The following is a 23,699-nucleotide window of genomic DNA, read 5'->3' on the forward strand; positions in this document are numbered from 1 at the left end:
TTTCAACAAAATATTGCTTTTGGAAAAAAAATTGTTTCTAATTTTTTTTTTCAAAAAATATTTTTGTAATTTTGGATTAAAAATTCAAAAAATTGCCCAGGCTAAGCACAGTCTAAGCGCCACTCTGGTACAAATGCTTACCCAAGTGCGTTTAGACTGTTTATGTACTGGAGCACATTTCCAATTTTGTGAAAACTATTGAAAAATGTGAAAATGCCGCCAGCTAAGCACAGTATAAGTGAAAATGTCGCACAGAATTATTTGCAAATGCGTTTAGAGACTGTGACTATGCGGGAGCAGTTTATCAATTTTGTGTAATTAGGCAACTAGTTTTTTTTTTTAAATTGAATTCGAAATGAAATGACGGTTGTTAATGTTCTGGAGATAATTGATTTATGATTTACATTTTTATTTGCTCAGATATAACAAGATAGCAAAAATAATGAAAGTTACAGTATTTGTAATAATATATTTGGAAAACGTTTAAAATTTCTCGAATATTTCATTACGATACGGGAAGTTCCAGCAATTTGCCTTAAGGCACGATGCCATGCGTCCCACTAGTTTATCATTATGTCGGGGTACCACTGTACTCGAATTTCATTCACTCTCAGTATGTTGGCATTGGACGCCACTGTTTTAAATGTAACTTCAAATTCTAACATATGTCGAAGCATATGTCGTGGATCGCGCATGCTTGAGAACTCGTACTAAATCATGACGTATATATGCGACGTATATACTATACGTCAAGGGCAACAGGTTCCTCGAAAAGCTTTGATATTCTTGTCTGAGAAATTTGTGATTCACACTATTTATTTAAAAGATTCCTAATAATAAAACTAAGCGTCATTGAATTTATAATATTTATAAACTCACTGATAATTTCTCAGTAGCACATGAATTTCCAAATGTTAAATGATAAATGTAAACAAATTGCAATTTTAGCAACAAATTTAAAATATAAATAGTTCATGTGTATTTGTATCATTTTAGATTTTTACATAAATAAAAGGTAAATCATTGGGCTGATCTTTTAAAAAAACACTATTGATGGTGATCAAACTAATTACTCAATGTCTACCTATACATTGTCTATAGATTGTGAATTATATGCAAATACTAAAAAAAACTAGTGGGGTGCATGGCATCGTGCCTTAATGCAAATTGCTGGAACATCCCGTACCATAATCAAAAATCTCGATACGGAACTCAAAAAAATTTACACAAAATGCGTACACAATATTAAAATATCTATAAAATATCTGATAATTTGATGTGCATATGTCTAATGATCATTTTTGACCGGCCAAAAGGCATTTTTTTAAATTATTTTTATTGAGAGTCCATAACCACTGGATCTGCCTTTCCAAAAATTTGATCAGTGCTTCATCTTGACAATACAAGTAAAATGTTTTTTACATTATTAAAATTGGACGCTCCGTTCTCGGCACTTTTTGCCCCGTATCTACGGAACGACTACACCTGCCTTCGCCAAAAACTAATCAGCATGTCTCCTTATCAATACGAATCGAGTGTTTTTTGAATTACTCAAATCGGTTAATCGATGTTCCCGTAATCGTCGACGAAAATTTGTATCCGCACACACACACACACACACACACACGCACACACACGTACACACACACATATTTTCAAAATGTTCAAAAACCTTTGAAAAGTAAAGATATATCAAAATTTTCATTTTCGATTTTTTTGCGATTACTATAACCGAAAAAAATAGTTTTCATCCATTAATTCTGATGCAACAAATGCAACACATTCGAAATATCAAGCAAACAAAATGATTTTGATGAAAGATTTATGGTGCAATCATTTTCTTAACAATGAGTCAACTTTTCCCATTGTCTTTAAAATTTTCATTTGAATTTCTGATGAAACATTGACACAATAGCATATTAATAATATTTATAAATAAGCACTAAAGATTGAAAAGGAAATTACTAAAAGTTGGATTTAACCGAATTTCCAAATACCATGCACTATATATGTAAAATGTATGTAAAAATATAATTTGTTTTCATATTTTGGAACAATGAGTGAATATTTTACCAATACCAATACTAATTACACATATACTAAATAATAGTTGATGATGTTAAATATAAAATGATTTTGAATAAAGAATAAAAATTCAGAACTGTAAATGTGAACTTTTTCAATTTTGATAACTACATGAGCATATAAAATAACATGCAGAATTATTTCTAGAAAGTAAAAGTAAGCATGCTGATATCGAATTCATGACCAAAGATAGCTATTTAGAATTAAAAATTTACAATACGATAAAATATAAAGCTTTTCTCCTTACCTTTTTCCCAGATCTGCTTTTCCTCCGAAAATCAGTTACATCTCTATCATTCTCCAAACTATTCCTTCTACAAGTATCACTACATATACTATCACTACCCGATACTTCGCTATCACTTTCACAGTCACTGCTATCATCATAATAACTACTATCATCACTCTCGTAACTCAATCTATCTTCCATATCGTCAAACATGAAACACTCTTCTGGAGACTGGCTACTCTCCCCAAAACAAATTACAAAACTATCATTACTATCACATAGAGATGGTTTCCGATTCAAATTATTCCTTTTCGGATCATTTTTATTATCATCAGCAAATATCACAAAACTGTCTTCAGTTTCACACTCTGAAGACATTCTTTTACGTTTAGGAATATTTTCATTGTTTATGCCCAAATTTTCTGTGGCTAAATGCCCATTATCTAAATTGTGTACATAAACAAAGTCGCTCTTAGTTTCTGTGGGTGATTTTGTTGTTGACATGACATTGCTGAAATGTTTAACTGGTGGAAGGCGTTGTAAATAATTCCAACATTTTTCAAAACTTTGTGATAGTTTACTAGAACAACTGTTGGGATAATTTTGTAGTGTTTGAGGAGATAATTTGTTGCTAAATTCATCATCACAATCATCAATTTGGTCCTCGAAGCCTTGATAATAGTCATCAAGCATATCGTGTATAGTATTGGATTTATTCTTATGTTTTGAAGATTTTGATTTGCCTCGTTTTTTAGGTTTGCTATGCTTAGATTTACTGCAGTGTCTGGTTGTTGGTTTTTGCATAATTTTATCGTTTGTATCTTGGATTTGTGATGAAGTAGTTCCATGTTTAACTTGCTGCATATTTGAATCTTTCAGAAGCTTATTTTCTGTTGTTATCTTACTGCTTGTGTTTTCTAAATTAATGCACTTTTTCTCTTCTTTATTACTTTCACTTGCCAATGGTTTCTCTGAAACTATAGTTTCTGCCAACATGGACTTTGTTTCTACGGGCTTCTCGCTTTCAATAACTTTACTTTGAGATAAAAATGAGAATATGTTTGTTGATCTATTATACGAATCACTAAAATTTTGACTGTTGGCAAATGTGTCTGAACAATTTTTGTAATCCCTTCGAAATCTGGATAAAAATCAACTTTACCCGTGGACAATCTTTTTCAAATCTTGCGAATTACATAAACCAAAATTTAGCCTTGGTAAAGCTATCATACTATTCAAGAATGTGATTGTTGAAGATTCGAAATTTACTTTGGAACTATTGTATCTGGGAAGAAAATACCTGGGCGCCGTCGGACCAGGCGAGCGCCAATTCTTATCTAGAGAGGCACGCCAATTCTGTCCCATTTTGACGTCACTCATACTATTCGTCGACATTCTTTCTATTTGCACCATAATTAAATAATAATATCAATAATACGTGAATGTCCTAAATGATTATTATCAGTATCAATATTACAATTCCCAAATGTAGAACGATGAGTACAAAATCTGTTTGTCACTCTTCTGGATCTCTTGTCAGTAATTTTTCCTATTTTACTGCACTTTATACAACAATCAGGTTTTAAATTATATTTCATTAAAACACCGTAAACTTTTTTCACTGCTGGTTGATATTTCTGGTTTAATTTCTCCATTATTACAATTTAATTGGAATCTTTTGTTTAATAATCACTTTAAGCTGCCATTTTGTTATCTGTCAAGTATTGAATGTTGTTACGTGCGAAACGGCTCGTTGAGTTGAAAGGAGGATGTGGCCTTGTACGTGCGTCCGAGGGTCCGAGGCTAATGAAATTGCGCAAATGGAAACCAACGTGAACTTATTTGAATATGAATATAGAAAACGTTGGATTTTGAAAATGCGGTGCGATGATCCAAACTTAATTCCTTATATTTGCTATTTAAATAGAATTATTTTACGTTAAAAATGAAAAAAGTACGTATTTATTGATGTATAAATTCAAAAATTTTGAAAAATAACTGACATTTGGAAAGAGAGACAAAAATATAATCCTGGACAATATTATATTGTAATATATTCATATGAATACTAGCAAACCCGACGAACTCCGTTTCGCCACCAGATGGTTTCGTGAGAAAGATGAAGAAATTTTTTGTTTGTTTTATATTTGAAAAGGAAAATTTTGATTTTATTGCATAACAGTAATGAATTTATTTCGATTACAAAAATGAAGACTTGTTTAGTTGAACTTCTCTAAGTAAATGAAAGTGAATTCGCCAATAATCCGTTTCATTGAAGTGCTCTTTGGTAAACCACATTTTTTGTTTTTTGGTCTGACGTTAACACAAACAAAGCGGATGGTTTTCCAACTCGTGAACATGGAACGTATAACTGCCCATGTGAAAAACAATGATTTTCTAAATAATCTATTTGAAATTTATCCCGCAAACACTAAGCGATTGGCCTTGCAACTTGTTATTGCGAACGCAAGGCGAACTGGAAATTGCAATTGTTTGAAGTCAAACGGAAAACCAGTCGGAATTATTGGTATGTCACCAAATCGCCAGCAATTTTTGATTGAATGGTGAAATTCACTGCGTGTACATCATTATTCTTTGCGGCAAGAATTGCTAGTTGACTTAACCAAGCATAATTCTGATAATTCTCACTAATGTCATTACTCGAAATTTTAATTACTGTGCGTGAAATTCCAGCAATTTGCATTAGGGCACGATGCCATGCACTAATTTTCTTAGCTATAAACCTTGCGAAACCCGAGACCTTTCGAATGCAAAATTATCGAAATCGGTTCGTGCGTTCTGGAGTTATTTCGTCAGGAAGGAAAACCCTACTTACTTTTATATATATATAAGATAATCTATTTGCAATGATTTAAAACAATTATTGATTATTTTTATTACTCGAATTTTTAATTACGGTGCGTGAAGTTCCAGCAATTTGCATTAGGGCACCATGTCATGCACCACTAATTTTCTTAGCTATAAACCTTGCGGAGCCCGAGACCTTTCCAACGAATGCAAAATTATCGAAATCGATTCGTGCGTTCTGGAGTTATTTCGTCAGGAAGGAAAACCCGACTTATTTTTATATATATAGAAGATAACCATAGTGCATAAATTATATTTAAATTAAATAAGAAATAGTACTAACAAAATATTTCGAGAAAAAATACTTGTTCACGCCCTTGTAATTTAAAATTATTCATATTGATGAAGTTTTACTCATTTATATCCTTGAATGAATTTTGTTACATATGTATTCATTCTGTTTCTTTAAAGTCATTTTATTTATATTATTGCTAATAGCACAGTTATGTTAAATTGTTGATAGATATCACTTAAAAAAAATTAATAATAAACATGAATTTAATGTCGACATCCATTAAACACAAGCATAATGAAAAAATATTTACGTTTTTACCATGAATATTATAAAATAAAATTCCTGATATAAATGTAATGGTCCTGTTTTTTATTATATTTATATTACGATTTGCAAACACAATCAATTTTTACAACAAATATTTGATTCCGTCACCACAACGATTAGCCAATTATGTACAATTTTATTTTACTTCTATTTCTCATGCACATGTACATTTTTATATAAAAATAAATTACTTTACATAAATACAACTCAACAACAACTAACAATAATATAATTTAACATAAATATACTTTGAAATTAAAAGTTTGTTTTAAAACATTATAGTATAACAGATATTTAACAAAATAAAATGAACATTATTTAATGTTAAATTTTGTAATGTAAACATTTATATATATATATATGTAAATAAGACAGTCACTAGTAGATTATGGCAGGTGTGAGCTTATGAAGTTTCTTTTTGGATAAAGAAATATTTTCCATAGAAAAGATAATATATATTACTCTGAACAAAATCCACTTTGTGCTTGAACTCCAATATATTAATATTAATATCCACTATTAACTAAATGTTTCTACTTTTGTATCTTCGTGTAGAACCAATTCCTTGAAAAATCCTTTGTTCTTATTAATTAGTTGGTCATAAGTACCTCTTTCAACAATCATGCCGTCTTTTAAGACAGCGATTGAATCAGCCCCTCGAACAGTGCTGAGACGATGAGCTATTACTAACACAGTACGAGATTTTTCTAAAGTCAGAGCCTCCAGTGCTGAACGTATTAACCGTTCTGAATGAGTATCTAAAGCACTAGTTGCTTCATCAAGGATTAAAATAGCAGGATCCTGAAAAAGATAAAGTATAGAATTATGGTAATTGTGGATATAAAAATATCATTTAACTTATAAAAATTAACTTACCTTTATAATGGCTCTAGCTATTGCAACTCTTTGCTTTTGGCCACCACTAAGCATAATGCCTCTTTCCCCAACAATTGTATCGACTCCTTGAGGTAAGGTTTGAGTAAAATCGATCACGTGTGCGCGTTTCATAGCATCTAGTAAACGTTCTTCAGAAACTTGGTCCGGATATGGTGCTCCATATAACACATTCTCACGAATCGTGCCAGAAAATAATATGGGCTCCTAATATAAAATGTTGGATAATTCAAATACTTAATATATTTTATACAGACAAAAGATTTAATAAAACATCTATCTACAATTCTCACTAACTTGGCTTACAGCCCCTATATTATTGCGCAACCAATTCACATCAAGATTTTTCAAATTCATGTTATCAAGAAGTATTGCACCTTTTTGTGGTTCATAAAGTCGAAGTAAAAGAGATCCTAAAGTACTCTTTCCTGAACCACTTCTACCGACCTGGATTTAGAAACAAAATTGAATGTAATTTCATAATTTTAATAATTATATATTTAAAGTTTATTGATGTGCAATACTTTTAAGTTTCTCAGTTTTCATACCAATGCTGTGACTTTTCCTGCTGGCACATCCAGAGTAAAATCATGAAAAACATCTTGCTCGGGTCTTGTAGGATAATGGAAACTTAAGTTAGAGAATTTTATATCACCAATAACTTTTTTTTCGGGAATTACACCTAAAATTATGATGATGAAATAATTATTATTATAATCATGTTTATTAAAAGACTTAAATAAAAATATAAATATAGAATGAAGAGAAATCTCTAATTTTTTATTAAATTAATACTATGCAGACCTAAGCCAGCTACGAGTGGTTCTCTATCCATTATCTCCCACAATCTTTCAGCAGCTCCAATGCCTTTATTTAATTCAGAATAAAATGATGTAAGACCACCTATAGAAACTCCTATATAAGCTGCATATAATAAAAATGATGTCAAAGATCCAATAGTAATACTAGAATCTGCTACAAGTGTTCCACCATAATATAGAACTGATATCATCATTACATTCCCTGAAAATCCGGTCTGAAATGTAAAAATGTAATGATTGTAATATAATTTAATGATAGTTAGGTCATAGTTTTAGCATTATTACAGATGACATACACATATTTGTATTTTATTTGTGCATAAATAAATTAATTAATTGTAAAATATGTTTAATGAGTTTTGAGTTATTTAAATATATATACTTACAAACCCAAAGAAACCAGCTTTGGCTATGGATTCCTTATAACCTAATTTTAAAACTTCTTGCAATCTCTTATTAAGAAAGTAAGACTCTTGTAATTCTTTTCCAAATATTTTTACTGTTCGAATATTAGCAATTTTTTCTTCTGCAACCTGTGTAGTAGCTGCCAGACTATCTTGGACCTGAAAATAGATTTACTTGTTTTAAATATGTAATAAATACTTTTCATATAATTCATATATAATAGTATAATAATAATATTATATAGTAGATCTGACAAAAATACTCATAATTCAAGATACTGACCTTTTTTGTCATTGTTCTTACAAATCGTCCATAAAATATTGCAAATCCTGCTAAAGGAGGAACTATGGTCAAAGCTACTAGAGATAATTCTGGAGATGTATATATCTGAAAGCAATCAATATATCTATAAAATAATAAAAGAATAAAATGATAAAAGGAAAGCATAAACTCCCTCGGGAAGGTAAAAATATGAATATTCAGAATTGTGATAAAATTTTTATAAACTAACATAAATATCTGCAAAATAATTCCAAAAAGAATGATTAATATTAATGACTTAAGAAGTAGATGAGGCATTGCATGTATTATAGAACATCAAAATAACAAGTAAATAATAAATAGTTTATAGTAATGAAATAGTAGGCATATATATCTTTAATAAGTTTAAGTAATAACTAAATACCATCATTCCAGTGCCAGCTGCAACCATAGCAGTTGATCTAAGTCCATCAGATAAGTTGGTTGAAATAGATTGACCAACCAATTGAGTATCTGCAGATAATCTATTTATTAAAGCCCCAGTAGATCTTGTATCAAACCAGGCAGGTTCTTGTTTCAATATTGATGAAAATACTTGAGATCGTAAGGACTGAGTCATTCTTAGAGCTTTAGTGAAAGAAATTATTAATAAAATTGTTATTAATTACATTTATTTTTGTTAACACAAATGTATATAAAATTAGCCTCATTTTGGCTTTATGATTATCAAAATACTAGTAAATTTTTCCAAATGTTGTGGAAAAAAAGAAACATTAATTCTACTAAAAAATATCAATGATTAATAGACTTAAATACCTGTCGTTGACATTAAGTAAACTCTTGCATAATTGCATATTCCACCTAGTAAAAATACTCCGAATAAAATTAGACATAACTTGTTTAGTTGTTCTCTCGCTATTTTCATATCTGAAGTACTATTATATATTATATCTAAAACTCTGCCTAAACTGAATGGAACCGCCATGCTGACGGCTGATGAAACTAGTAGAAATCCGACTGCAGCTATAAATAAAATATATGTATATAAATATTAATAATAATATTTTGAAATTATTTAAATGATGAATAATAATCAATTATGAATTTTTAACTAAGTAGTGAGTACTATTTGTTTTAAATCAATAACTATCGAAACTAAATATTATTGAAGTTACATGTGTGACCGTCTCAAATATTTAATATGTACATTGATTATCAGATTATTATATATAATATAGTATTACAAGCATTTTCATATCGTTCAAATATAAGTTAACAATGATCAATCACAAATGATCTAAAATAAGTTAAACTTGTTTAATTATTGCTATTAAATTAAACAAATATATCTACTAAGCAAAGAAATAAAAGTGCACTCAGTGAGTTTGTATATTTGTTTTAATACAAATATATTGCAGACTTAAAGCAATTGGTTTACTTTTGGGTATTAAGTTAGTTATTTAAGGGTTAAAGACAAATTACAATCAGATTTTTTGAAAATAAAATATACCTAATAATTTCCATTTTTCTGGTTTTGCCAATTTCAATAATCTTCTAATATCAGCCTGTGATATTTTAGCTGTTTTCTTAACAGTTCCATCAGTCGATATAAATCTTATTGTTGATTTTTTAACTTTTAATTTCGATAAAATAGATGAATAAAAACTAGAAAATTTTCGACTTGTTACTGTCTCCTTTTTTGACTTAAGATTAAAATGAAATTTATTGTAAGCATGGTTATTAAATTGTCTTTGTAATAATTTATGATTCAGATAAAAGCATGTTTTTAATCGTGATAAAAGAATCATTATTATATTTAATTAAAAAAGCACTAGAATTTTAGGTTAACATTTCTTGCAATTCACATGTAACACTGTCCGAAAGTGACAGTTCGTTTTACATAATAATATTGTGCTTGTGTGAAGGAAGAGCATTGAGTACGAGTTCACGCCGATTGAACTTTGCAATTCAAAAATGGGATCCTAGATAATATAATAATAATGGATTCTAGACAATGTAATAATGGATTAGATAAGGGATATTGATTGGGAGGGCGGATCTTTGGTCCCTTTACGGACACTTAGGCACCATTAAAATAACCAAAAATAACAATATTAGGTTCCGTTTAATTGATATTCAAAAACTTCTGAATCAAATTTGAAATTTTTTTTTTGCCTTTTTTGGTTTTCTATATGTATATATATATATATATATATATATATATATTATTTATTTATTTATTTATTTGATATAATTCATACATACTGTACCTCAGTCAGACAATTGTTCTGGTATGAGAGATCTCAGCAATTATAACAAAAATAAAATCTAAATTTTATGTAACAGACTTACATTAAGCCATATATTTTTACTTATTACTATTATACACACATATATACACATACAAAACGCTTGCGTACATACATACATACTTATACTTAATTGTAATTAATATTTTTACAAAACAGAAGTAATATAGTATTTAAAATAGGTATTTTCTCTATTGTGGTGCAAGTTTTGATTTTGTTATTTTTTATTTTGAATATTAGTATACATTTTTTTATTTCTATTGTTTTGTGTAGTGGTATGATATCATTCGGGAATCATAATGATTAGTTTTGGCAAATATAGCCAAAATTGCGTCCAAATTTGAATATTTATCTCGAATATAAATATAAATATTTTTGAACTAGAATTATTTTTACAGAATTTGAATAAAAAAATTCTGTGCACATCACAATATGCAACTTGAAACAGACAAAACAAAAGCAACATTAATTATGAAGAAAGTTGCACAAAATTTTATGCAATTCTTGAAAAAATTAAAAAACGACTGATATATATTAAATCCTCAAATAGTGTTTGGTTTGAATTATTTTTAATTTTACAAAAAATAAATAATCATATTTAAGTTATTAAAATTAACAACAAAAATCCCCCACCCACTAACTTCCTGTTCCGAATTGTAAATAAAAAATATAATCACCATATGGAGCGTCCATTAATCACGTGAGGTTTTTAGGCAAAAGGGGCGGGGGGTTGACAAAAAATCACAAAATATCACGTGGGAAAGGGTGGGGATTTTTACCTGACCTTTTTAAAAAAATCAAAACATTTTTAAAAAAAATAAAAAAAATAACAATTTTGCTCGTAATTAAAAATACACGTAATGTTTGGTGGGGTAAGGGGAAATAATTTTGATCTCGCCATGTATCACCAAAAGAGAGGGGGGGTCCTTGAAAAATCCTTAGAAAATTGATCACGTGATCTTTGGACGCCCCCTTACAACAAACATAATTCAAATTTTGGCTCGATTCAGAAGTATTCATTCGAATAATAAAATTATTTAAAATATTTTTATCATTATATTTAAATTATTTACACATTGGCTTAGTAAAAAGAAATTGTTTGAAATTCACTTTTTTATACTCAACTTTAATACCTCCTTTCCATCAGTCCCTGTCCGGGGAAAAATTAAAAATGTGATCGTTTTGCAAACATTTTTTATTCCTTTCGTCCTCCTCGATGATACGTGGTGATATTTAAAACTAACCTCCTCCTCACTCAACATCACATGTATTTTTAGTACCGAAAAAAACGCAAAAATTTTAGAACTCTAGGTAAAAAATAAATACACGTGATATCTTACGAGACTCCCCACCGCCTTGTGATAATTTGTAATTTTTTTGTCAAACCCCCCCTCCCCTTCGTATCAAGTCCCACGTGATTACGACCGCCCCATAGACCCCATATTATAAGGTCTTTGGGTCATGATATTACGAATTATCAAAATTATAATTATAATAATGTAATTATTATAATTATGCTTTAAAAAATCGATTATATATATTACTTACTTAAATTATCATTGACCCTATTTCCTTTGTAATTATTACTGTATTATCGTACTCTATTACCGGAAAGTAATGGAAAATTGCGGTGCCGAATAGTAAGACTCCGTGGCGCAACGGTAGCGCGTCTGACTCCAGATCAGAAGGTTGCGTGTTCAAATCACGTCGGGGTCATCGAGTATTTTATTTTTGCTTAAATGCAATTCGTCATTGAAAATGCTTTTACTTTGTGTTTTCACTATAATTTGGCTTCACATATATTGAATTTAAGAAATATATTCAAATCTTTATGATTAAATTCTAAAGTACATACAATTTAGTGTCAATATGATCGGTAATCAAATTAAATTAACAATAATTGAAGTCTATTGCACATTCATAGAATTTATGCATTAGTTCAAAACATTTCCATCGTTAAACATAAAGAAATGGCCGTACTGATTGTACCAAATATAAATATGTCAAATGCCAACTGATATATTTCGAAGAGATATTCAATTTTCAATTTCGTTAAGGAATATTTCAATTAAATGTGCCTGCAATAAATAAGAAAATATAATATAAATCGTGAAGCTTAAAATGAAACATGAAGTGATTGCATAACAATTTATTGAATTATTGAAAGAAAATTCATAGGATAAATTATGAATAATGTTTACATATGATCTTATTGTTATTGATTATTGCAAATATGTCTACATAATAAAAACTATTTCTTTGGAAATATGAACATAATTCTTTCTAAAATTAAATTATGTTATTATAAGGGCAATGCATGCTGACTGATCGACCGAGGGATATAAATACATTCTCAAATACTAACATTATTGGGAAAATAGATATTTTTTTAAAGGCACAGCATGTAAGGAAAGGGCTAATAATTGAATGCTTACTTGGCTTAATCATTTCATACGTAATTTCATAAAATTTTAAGATTGCAGTCTTGATAACAATTTTTGAACTTCTAATAACATTAAATGATTCGATTGTGCAATATAATGAACAATTTTAGAGGCACTATAAATATAAATCAAAATATTAAGTCAACAAACAATATGTTATAAGTTTTCTATATTATACTTACGAAACTAATCTCACAAAAAATATGATTCTATATATTTATATACATTATAATACAGTCTAGTGTTTGTCAGTTCATTTTTTATGTCGAGCACACAAATTGTCTTTAGGCACTTAAGGAATCTTGTCAATTTGATTTTTAAGCAAACTAGTATTAGTTGGAACAGAATTAGGGCTGATAGAATTGGTGCGGTTTACAGCTTTCTGTGGTATCACTGTTAGAGATTTGGGAATTTTTGAAAGCATAGTTTCCATTTGGGATTTGCTATCTTCATCCGACATCTTTTGCTTTTTTATACTTTCCCATGACCAGTAACCTTCTTCAGAAGCTATTGAAACAGCATCTGATTTTGTAATTGTTGCTGTATTACTGATAGAAGTATTTGTAACAGCTGTTGTTGTTCGAGCTACTGTCAAGTTTTTACTAATCTGTGGTAAATTTTTCAGTATTGCTGTAGCATTATTTACAGTTTTTTTTGTTTTTGTAGATTCAGCTCCACGTATGGGTATCACAGAATTCTGTTCTAAAACTTTGTTTGGTATATCCACAACTTTCTTTTTATTTACTGATACAACTGAATTTTTTGCCTCTGTTGGATTTTTGTCAGTTTTTTGAGCATCTTTTATTTTTTGTATTAGCTGAGTTTTCTGCATTTGCACAACTTTTTGTCGGCGCAAAATGCACATTCTATTATAATCCTGAATGGAAATGTGGTATGGTTTACCACCAGACATCACTTGGACAAGACTAGGTAATCTCCGACCATCAACTGTTTGGAACAATTGCCCTGGATTCGGAGGCTCACTATTAGGGTCAATTGGAATCAATGTGGGCCTCCATGGCTTCACTGCTGAACCGGTTTTTTTAATTGGTTCTGCTGCAGACAACGTGGTTGTTGCTGGCGTCGGCGTTTGAGTACTTGCAGGAGTTGGTGACGGTTCTTTAGATGCAGGAGCATCAGGAGAAGTTGTTGAAGATCCTGTTACTGGAACAACAGTCAAGGAACTGCCAGATGTACCAGCATATTGGGATGTTGATGTAGTTGAAGAAGCAGTTGGAACTGAAGTCACAGCTGCTGCAGCCTGTATTGCTAAACTAGCAGACACGAAGGCAGGACTAGTATCTGTCGTAGGCGCACTATTGCTACTAACATTTGTGGTTGAATTTCCAGAAATTTTTAACGCAACTGTTACTGGTGATTCAATTGAGGTCGAAGGCAAACTTGAGCGTTTCAAAGCACTAATAGGAGCCGCACTGATAGAACTTTATTTCCGATAGAGATTAAATCTGGTGGGACACTTGGAGACCTATTATGACTTGTTTCTTGACCTTTCTTCACAGGCTTTACAAAAGCGCTCGATGATTTTGCAAGTGATACCATATTTCCAATTTGCATTGATCCTATACTTTTCTTATCTAATTTGAATTTTTTAGTAAGCTGAGTGATTTCACTAAGAGGTAATTCTGCAGGAGGAATTAGTAAGCTGAAGAATTAACTATATCCGGTAGGCATTTCAGAATTTACTGTTGTTGGAATATGATCAAAAGACCTTAATCGACTTTGTACAGATTCTGAATAATTAGTCGCGCTAGATGTGGCATTTTGAGATAACACTAAATCCCCAGAGCGAAAATATTTCTCTAATAAAATTAAATGACGTAAAAAGCTAGATTGGTTTCCATATGGTTCTTGTAGATGATTCCATAGTCTCCTAGTCTCTTCATCATACTGTATCGTGGTTGTGCACTTTGTCCAACCTTCAGGAGTTCGAGGACCACCTCTATTAAGAGGAATATTTGCATGTAATCCCATTTCTTCTTCTCCTGGGAACAATTCTCTCACAGAAAGTGATGGATTCGACCTAAGTTGTTGAACCTTTTCTGCTTTCAATTGCTCTGATTCTTGTTGCTGTGATAAAATCTCATCCAACCTAATTTTTTTATGCATAGAGTTAGATAAGTTAGATAGTAGTACACTTTGCCCTGGCTTCTGTGAAGTTATTTCATTTAATTTTTGCTGTTTTGATTGATTCGTAGTCAGATCTGAATTTCTGTTGATATGTATAGTGTTTTTAGAAATTATATTCTCTATGTCTTCTGCATCAGTTTGTTTATTTTCATTATCAATCGAGTCATAATTCTCAGTTTGAATATCGGTAGTAGATTCCGTAGATTTTCTAGACTTCTTTACATTTGTTTTGGCAGTTTTGGCTTTCTTGTTTCCTAACACGCTTGTTTCTTCTGGTGCAAATTGCTGAATTAACGGATCCTCAGTATCAGACTCATCTTCAACGATTTCCATTTATGAGACTCCAGAAGCCTACAAATATAAAAAATGATTTTGTCTGTTTATCAATCAGGAATTTAATTTTCGATTTGAACCTCAAATAAATATATGTAATAAAAATTAACAACTATAAACTTGTGAATTATGAACACAACCATATCTGAGCAAAACAAGTATAAAATCAACAAATTCAAACGAATACTGTCAATCAATCAATTTGCAGAAATTGTTATATATTTTTTACAATTTATTTTGATTTATTTTGACAGTTTTTTCTAAAAATGCTTAATTTTTAAAGTTCATAAATTCTTACCGTCGTCTGTAACTCTTGATAAACGCAGCCTTGGACGTTCTTCCTCCTTCAGCATCAGCTTTAAATAACAAACCCACGTAATATCGGCACAGCTTACAAACCGCGCTGGATCCACCCTGGCCCGCATCCAGGCCAAGATGTGGGATTCCCTGAGCTCGAAGCAGATCAGAGGCGCGGGACGATTCGGCTGCGGCCAAATAGTGGGCATGGTTACGCGCCAGGCGACGCTTGCAGAGCGCGCAGACGAGCAGGTGGGAGACGGCGTCGTAGTGCAACGTGCACAGGTGAATGTTTCCGTGCTGCGACGTCATATTCTGAAGGGGAGGCTCAGGCAGAAGATCCAACTGAAAGGAAAACATGTTTTAATATTTTGTTAAGATATGAAAATAACATCTTCCAAATGGTTTCTCAATTTTCAAAATCGGTTCAGGATTTTTTCCGAAAACGAGGGAAAATGTTGCACTGTTCTGGTAATTCCGGAGATACGGTTCGACAAAAATCAAATTTTCGTCGTAACAAAGCAGTAGTAAACATTTTTTCAAGCTTTGAGATTTTTTATTTAGGGAGAAGCCTGCTTTTAAAAAGGATCGATTTTTTTATTGGAAAATGTCTTCCGAAACTAGCAAGAATATATCCCTAAAATTCAGAAACATTCAAATTATTTTCGGAGTTACTGAAAAATAGTGAGCAAGCGTCAAACATGTATACAAGAGGAACGAAACTTCGAGGCGCGATTTCTCGGCTTTTAATTGTTTCGATACTTCCTAATTGGCGGGAAATATAGAAAAAAAACTGAAGGGCCTATCGAAACGAGACAAAATTCATTGTATTCAGGAATAAATTTTATCCTAGTTGAACCTAAAAAAAACTTAAAAAAAGTTATAATTAACCCACTTTTTAAACATTCTAAAGTGAAATTTTGTATCAAAAAACATGTTTTTTTTTCAAGCTGCGAAAAATTGGTGATTTTCTGTTTTTTTCTGGATTTTTTAGGTTCAATTAGAATCTATGCTAATGAAAAAATATATTTGTTTTGATTTTTTTGTTTCAGGTGGAAATTGTAACCTGCATCTGCCCGCCAAATGACACCTGCACGTTCGTGGCACATCGGCAAAATACTTATACCCGGCATATTATATCATATATTTCAATGAAAAAAAAATGAGAAGAATGTTGAAATATATAACAATAAAGCCTGAAAGTTTTGTTTCAATTAAATATTTATTTTCTTCCCTAAAAATTCCTTTAAAAAAAACGATTTTTTAAGCCTCTAAAGCAGGCTCTCCCCTTAAACTTCTTTAGTCCAGTCATTTGGTCGTTTTGCCGGTACAGTACTCCGGGAATTCTGAAAATTGGTAATCTTATAGATTTCGAGGTGCTCTTTACGAAAATCAACTTTGCCACCTCTAATTTGAACGGCAAGTTACCGCCTATTGGAAAAATGGCGTCAAAAAACAGCTTTTTTAAAATATCTCCTTTTTGGATTATTCCACGATAAAAGTATTATTCTACGAATTAAACTAGATAAAATTTCCTATAATTCTTTTGAAAACCGTTTTTTTGTAAAATTGATAGTTTTCAGTACGATTCTCCATCAATGTCTTTCAAAGAGTTGAACTTTTTAAAAACGATTCACATTTTTTGGCTAAAACGTGAATGAAATTTTTTGCACTTTTTTGCTAATTATATTGTCGCAAAAAACTGATACCCGCGAGTCCTAATCCAGTCACATCAAATGGCTTTTAAATTTGTAAAATCGGTGCACAAGTTTTACAAATTTGTTCTCAAACATTTCAGAATGGCTCGAGAAAACAAAAAAATAGCAAATCTATTTTTTAGCCAAAAACATAAACTTCTCCTTCAGGAAGTTAATTGTAAAAATCAATTGTTGTTGTTAGATGCTTACAATTTTTTCAACATTTTTCTTCATTTTCAGCAACCATTTCCGTCTCAAAGTATTCGTGGCGTCTTCCCGGCATCCGACGACACGGCATCTATGTTTTATAGTTTCTTGTTGTTGCTGAGATTGTTGGGTGGCCTGATCCTGGTTATTTGTAGCATCCTCGAAAGTAGCCTGATGCGCATTTCCGTTATTACTATTGCTGAGGCGTTTTCGATACGAAGGACAGTTGGCACGCCTATCTACGTGTCGGTAGCATGCGTCGCAGAGACAGTTATCCACAGTCAGCTTCTCTTCCACTATTGAAATACAATGTTTATTAAACTCATATAAGGAGATAACGGATATATAATTACACACATATTTACAGGGTGTCCCAGAACTCAACGTCAAACTGAAACGGGGTGATAGATCGTCACTAGGGAATACAATACCGGTATACCGGTATACCGAATTACTGGTAAACCGCCCAATTTTTTGGCGGTATTTTTACCGGTTTTTATCCCAAAAATACCGGTATTTTCGGTATTTGATACATAATACACTAAAGTTTAAATTTCTTGGAACAAATTTATCTTTAAATTCCATAATCGCATAAACAGCTATATCTTCAAGTGATTCTATAGGATGAACAAATGTCAAATATTATCTCAACTCGTCATTAAACTGAATATTTATTGCTTTACTAAGGGCTTCATATCGTGTTACAATAAGTAGAACTGGACTGATAGATAATGATGTTTGTTTCATCTTATGTAAAAATGTAACGATTTTTTAAGTGATATTTTCGCCAAAATATTTTATATCATATATTTTTTTCTAACTTTATACATAATAATTATGATAATTACTAAATATTTTTGCTTCTTATTACAATTATAAAATATTATTTTTTGACAACATTTCGAAGTTTGAAAATACTATAGAAGCATCACATTGTTTTAAATAACAATATTCAACAATTATAGTAACTTATTATTTATCTCGACAAAGTATCCGATCATAAATTAGTGTAGAAAAATATTTTTTTTAAAATATTGGAGATTATGCTAATTTAACACATCGGATACAGATAATACAGTTTATTATAATAATGTAATTGATCTTTTATGAGTTTTTGGTCTTTCTTACTAATAAGTTTGTTTTCGTGAAAAGTACTCAATATACTCGATAGTGATAATGAATTAATTAAATTGGATATACTTTTGTTAAATTATTATTAAAAAAAATAAACTTATTGTTTTATTTTATTGTATAATTGAATATAGTTGTAGTTGTATAGACATTTTTTTTTATATTTGTACTAGCAACTTTCAATTTTGTTTACGTTTGTTTAAGATAATAAAAATACCGGTAATTTACCGGTATTCCGGTTTTAAAATGAAAAATTACAGAAATACCGGTATTGAAATTTTCCATCGGTATTGCATTCCCTAATCGTCACGATCATCACTAAAAATTTATCCCGGGCAGTTTGAAAGTTATGAGCTTTTAGGTACAACCTAGATCTTTGGTCGAACTGTGACAATATTTCGGTTATCGTAGTTAATTTTTAAATTATTTTTGATTATTTAAACTTTGGATCCGTAATCGTAAATAACATTTCGAAGTCTACACTCAACAATAACTACACACTTTTCGCAAGATTTCTAAAATTAGAATTATTTATTAAACTGTTTTTAATTTGAAACTTCCAAATTAATCGATGGTCCTTTAAAAAATATACTAAAGCAATAAGTTCCCATCAAAAGTTCGTGCATTTAATCAGGATTGTAAAATGGTAAAATACTTGTCTCACAATGAAAAACAAGAAGTAAAAAATAATATCCAAAAAATAACACTATTTTTGCAAGTGCATTTCGTTCACAATCAGTTCAAATGTTTCGGTATCATTGACATTAAGTGAGTGACTCAGCGGGTTAACATTGAGCTAGCGCGTATAACTATTTTACAATCCTGATTGTGATACGACTTTTTTTTAAATGGCCTTTCGTAGTTAATAAACCTCTATCTAACATTCTTAAATGTTTTAGATTCACTCACTTTCCAATATCCGTTTCTGTCTATCCAAACTTTTGATTTGGGCAACATGGCAGGGCGTATCAAATAAACCGAATTTTCCTCCACAGTAATGACATTGATCCCTGCACAGACGACCAGGATGAATACTAAATGAAGACGCTTTCTCTGGTATGACTAAGGCGGCTGCAGTTGCGTCGGCTGGAGCACCCGATCCTGATGAATTGAGCGATGCACTTCCAGATGCAGCAGAATTGTGGTTGAAACTGTGAGCATCGCCTAAAAAGAAGGAAATATATTTTTATCTTGAATTTGAAATATTATCTATATTATTCCACTTAACAATAATTTACATTTACATTTTAGAAAACCCATTTTCGAATAGTATTTTTTCAGAAAACGGTTTTACCGATTTTTATGAAAAAATTTTGCTCGATATTCCTACTTCAGTACAAAAAAAATTAACAAAAAAGTTAGAAGGATAAAAGCAGTTTTCGACTCAAATTATATATTGCTCAATTTTATTGATAGTAAAGTTTGTTTATTTAATCCTGATCAACAATTATCCTTGTTCTACTAATTTGCATAACTTGAGAAACAATTATTCGTTGTTTATGCTTAATTTTCACATATAGGCTTGTAAATATTTATTAAATTAAAATATTATTAGAACGTTGAAAAGTTATTCAGCAAAGTTTGTGTTTTTATAATAACATGTTTTTATAAAAACAATTTTTTAAAATGACAATAGATACCATAGCAATTGGAAAATATATAATTGTGTATTATACAATGCAAATTATAATCAAAGTCGAGAAACATGAGTAAATGAGGTTAATGCAAACATACTTATTAAAATCAATTGCATTTTTAAAGACAATTATGCAAAGAAATGAGTATTATCTATTCCGAGAAATTTTAATACAAATTTAAATATTCTATTAATTTTAATAGATAATAAAAATGAAATGTGATTTTAAAAAACAGAAGATGACCATCGATTTGCTATTTATCCGTGTTTTAGGTGTTCGAAAAATGTTATCAAAAGAAAAAATTATACTATTTTCGAATAAATTTTATCGAGCCTAAGTACGAGTGCATTTTTGTGTTTAGTATGTAACAGAATATTACATTAGAATAGCCAAAAAAAAATTCTTTAGCTATTAAACTATAAAATATATGTAGAGATTTATAAAGAAATATAATTATATTAAGATTCCTTAAAGACAAATATATATAAGAAACTGAATTAATATTTCTGGAATTCTTTTATATTTAATAACTTAATTATTAATATTAGTTGAAATTGAATATAATAGTAATATAATAATAGCTTATAATCTTTGAAATACATTTTAATGAAAATTAAATAAATAATCATGTAAATTATAAAATCTTAAAAAATCAAGAAACAAGTTAAATTGATATCTTTATGTCCCTTGCCCAGCATTGTGTATTTCTGAACAATTTGAATATTGTAATGAGGTGTTTATATCCTTCAGAATCAGTCTAATTTTTATGAGTACGAAAGTATAAACTAAACTTTTAGAATAAAATGGGCATTTTTATAGGCATATCAAATATCAGATTTTAAACCAATTTCAACCAATCTAGTAAAACTATCTTTTTTTTATTGAAACATTTAAAATGCCTATATAAGTATTGATCCTAATTGTTAGAAATAAGAACTTCTAAATGATTTAAATTTAAAAATCAAAATTTTCAAGCAAAATAAAAATATTTAAACAAATCAAAATAGTCAATAAAATTGAGATTGCATATAAAACTAATAAAAAAATACTAATACAACTACACAATTAAAAGTCTTCGAAAAAGTATGATTAATACGTGGCGTTTTCATATTTCATCATCGAAATAAAGGACGAAAAAAACAGGTACTGTTACCAAGCGTTAGCCTAAACAAAATTAATTATAAATGAGAATCTCCTCAATCGTCAACGAGGAACAAATGTAATAATGATTCCGCGCGTGGTTCAGGTACTTTTACACACTACACAGAATCGGAGTACAGTTATCGAGTGCCCTACTTTCCCCGGTTGCGTCATAAAAAAGGTTAAATATGCTCTACGGTGAATAAGCTAATCCCAAATGGATCAATTCTATTCGACACTTACCCTTTTTAGGTACCAGAAATAATAAATACATCTATTGTTTTATGTTATCTTGTTTAAATTAGATATTCATTTTGTCAAATTCAGGAATTTGGTAACCATACTTGAGTACGGTTGTTTTTTTAATAAAAATTATGTGATCATTTTCTCACATTTTTTTTGTAATCATTATGGAAATCTATATAAAATATAATAAACTAACATTTTGGACAAATATATATTGGCGTGAGAAAGATAACTGGCCATTGCCAGCTCCTCACAATATGATACAATTAAATTGGATTTTCAAATTTTCACTAATAATTTGTACAACTCAAAGGTCTAATAAAGCTGAACGTTATGAAGAATAAATCCTTATATAAAATCGCAGAAATCCTTTAATAAAATAAAATCTTGTTTTTGTATCTACTGTGGATAGATGGGCGTTCAGAGTATTTATTTCGACCACTTTTAAAATTGTTATTTAATATAAAGCGATTTTTTGTTTAAATAACATTTATTTATTTATTATTGGATAGAGTGATCTTCTTTCAAGATGCATGTATTCTCAAAAGTTTGTATTTGAGTTAATTGACTTTGAATTAAGTCGAATTTAATGACCAAATGTAGACTAATGATGAGGTTGATTAATCATGTTTTTTGCCAGCATATAAATCAATTTAAAAAATTATATCGAAATATTTATTTTTATAAGCAATTGTAAATATAGGATTATAGAAAATTAATATGTATTAATTTTATAGAAACTTATTAGGTTAAATTATAAAATTTGTATATAATTGTTTAGAACAGTTTTGTTTGAAGCAAATATGGAATAAACAAGCAAATTAATAGTGAAGAGAAATTTAGAATTCAATTTTACTTAACCTATTATTTAGAAAAAATTAACAAATATATGTGAAATTTGAGATTTCTCTTGTGTATCATATACGAATATGATCTCTTCTTTAGAAATGCGTTTCTTATATTTTAAATTTTTTAAAATTAAATCATTATAATAAAATGTATTAGAAATCAATATGTTGTTTCAATGTGATGCCGATTTATTTTTATTTAAACATCCACACTAATTATTATTATTATTAACAACTTGTAAGAACACTCAATTACCACGTACAATATTTTAATAATATATATTTAAAAAAAGGAAAATATTATGAATTATTGCTTTTCTTAAAAAAAAAATGTTTGCGAAATAGTTTATGGAAGTAATATAAATTAAATTTTAATTCGAATTATTAAATTTATGTCATCAAGATAATTTTGAGCTCATGTATTTCGTAAATATAACTGTAAAATAATGAGGAATTTATCTGCAATCGTAAAAGACGCGCCCATTGGTGTAACATTCCGATGAAAACATGATATAAAAAGTTTTTTTATAATTAAATTAAAGTATAATTATTAATATGAAGAATTTATAAAAAAAACATTTGCTTCGCTCATAAAATTTTGTAAATTTTATATATTCAAAATCAACCCCATTGATAAATCAACGGGTATAAAAATATCAAGAGTTATGCCATATTAGACCATTTAAATAGTTATTAATTCAGATTACTATCATATAATATAAATTTATCTCAGAGTAGAAAAACTATCTAAATACATTCATTTATTATTATTTAAGTGTACTGCGTTCGAAATTTAAGTTTTAGTCGACTGATAACTTCTTTGATTGATTGAAAAAAATTAATAATCAATGTATCGGTCTCACAATAATAAATGATAATTTTATATTCATGATAAAGCAACTAGAAACACAAAAATTATTGATATAAAATTAATGGAATAACAGTTGAAGATATTTGACATTTTCAAGATAAGTACAACAGTAAACAATAATACACCGGTATGTGCTACGGAGAGGAAAATAACATTTGATTACGATAATCATGCAAAGAGTCAGAGAAGTGTGTTTTTTATCTCCATATACCAAATACTTTTTATATAAACATTTTTTTAAAAAACTAATTAATTCATGTTAGGGT

General features: G+C 29.6%; 3 protein-coding genes and 1 non-coding gene across 4 annotated transcripts in view; 1 reads left to right on the forward strand and 3 right to left on the reverse strand.

Annotated features, from left to right (window-relative positions):
- LOC113385334 overlaps positions 1-4,082 on the reverse strand; it is an 11,483-nt gene extending 7,401 nt beyond the window's left edge. Inside the window, exon 1 of the mRNA XM_026623175.1 lies at positions 2,333-4,082. Within this exon, the coding sequence (XP_026478960.1) occupies positions 2,333-3,310 (978 nt within the window). The 5' untranslated portion in view covers positions 3,311-4,082. The remainder of the gene's footprint in view (positions 1-2,332) is intronic.
- Positions 4,083-6,140: 2,058 nt separating this feature from the next.
- Positions 6,141-9,933, reverse strand: LOC113386163 (ATP-binding cassette sub-family B member 10, mitochondrial-like). The gene is made up of 10 exons (XM_026623962.1): positions 9,636-9,933; positions 8,942-9,148; positions 8,550-8,752; positions 8,147-8,251; positions 7,846-8,022; positions 7,443-7,674; positions 7,187-7,320; positions 6,936-7,085; positions 6,621-6,845; positions 6,141-6,545 (listed from the first exon to the last, which is right to left on the reverse strand). The coding sequence occupies exons 1-10, from the start codon at positions 9,931-9,933 to the stop codon at positions 6,264-6,266; spliced, it is 2,013 nt and encodes a 670-aa protein (XP_026479747.1). The 3' UTR covers positions 6,141-6,263.
- A 2,145-nt stretch (positions 9,934-12,078) lies between these two features.
- Trnaw-cca lies at positions 12,079-12,150 on the forward strand. Its single transcript has one exon. It is a non-coding gene; the product is annotated as a tRNA-Trp (tRNA).
- Positions 12,151-12,657: 507 nt separating this feature from the next.
- The window catches only part of LOC113386165, a 40,831-nt gene continuing 29,789 nt past the window's right edge, over positions 12,658-23,699 (reverse strand). The window contains exons 4-11 of the mRNA XM_026623963.1: positions 19,601-19,855; positions 17,719-17,856; positions 17,564-17,655; positions 15,658-15,971; positions 15,470-15,504; positions 14,555-15,343; positions 14,365-14,473; positions 12,658-14,311 (exon numbers count right to left, since the gene is read on the reverse strand). Coding sequence (XP_026479748.1) covers positions 13,171-14,311; positions 14,365-14,473; positions 14,555-15,343; positions 15,470-15,504; positions 15,658-15,971; positions 17,564-17,655; positions 17,719-17,856; positions 19,601-19,855 — 2,873 coding nt within the window. The 3' untranslated portion in view covers positions 12,658-13,170. The remainder of the gene's footprint in view (positions 14,312-14,364; positions 14,474-14,554; positions 15,344-15,469; positions 15,505-15,657; positions 15,972-17,563; positions 17,656-17,718; positions 17,857-19,600; positions 19,856-23,699) is intronic.

The sequence above is a fragment of the Ctenocephalides felis genome, unplaced genomic scaffold, assembly GCF_003426905.1.
Source record: "Ctenocephalides felis isolate EL2017-DRISC unplaced genomic scaffold, ASM342690v1 CF-g0.4_SCAFFOLD_03571, whole genome shotgun sequence".
Taxonomy (NCBI): Eukaryota; Metazoa; Arthropoda; class Insecta; order Siphonaptera; family Pulicidae; genus Ctenocephalides; species Ctenocephalides felis.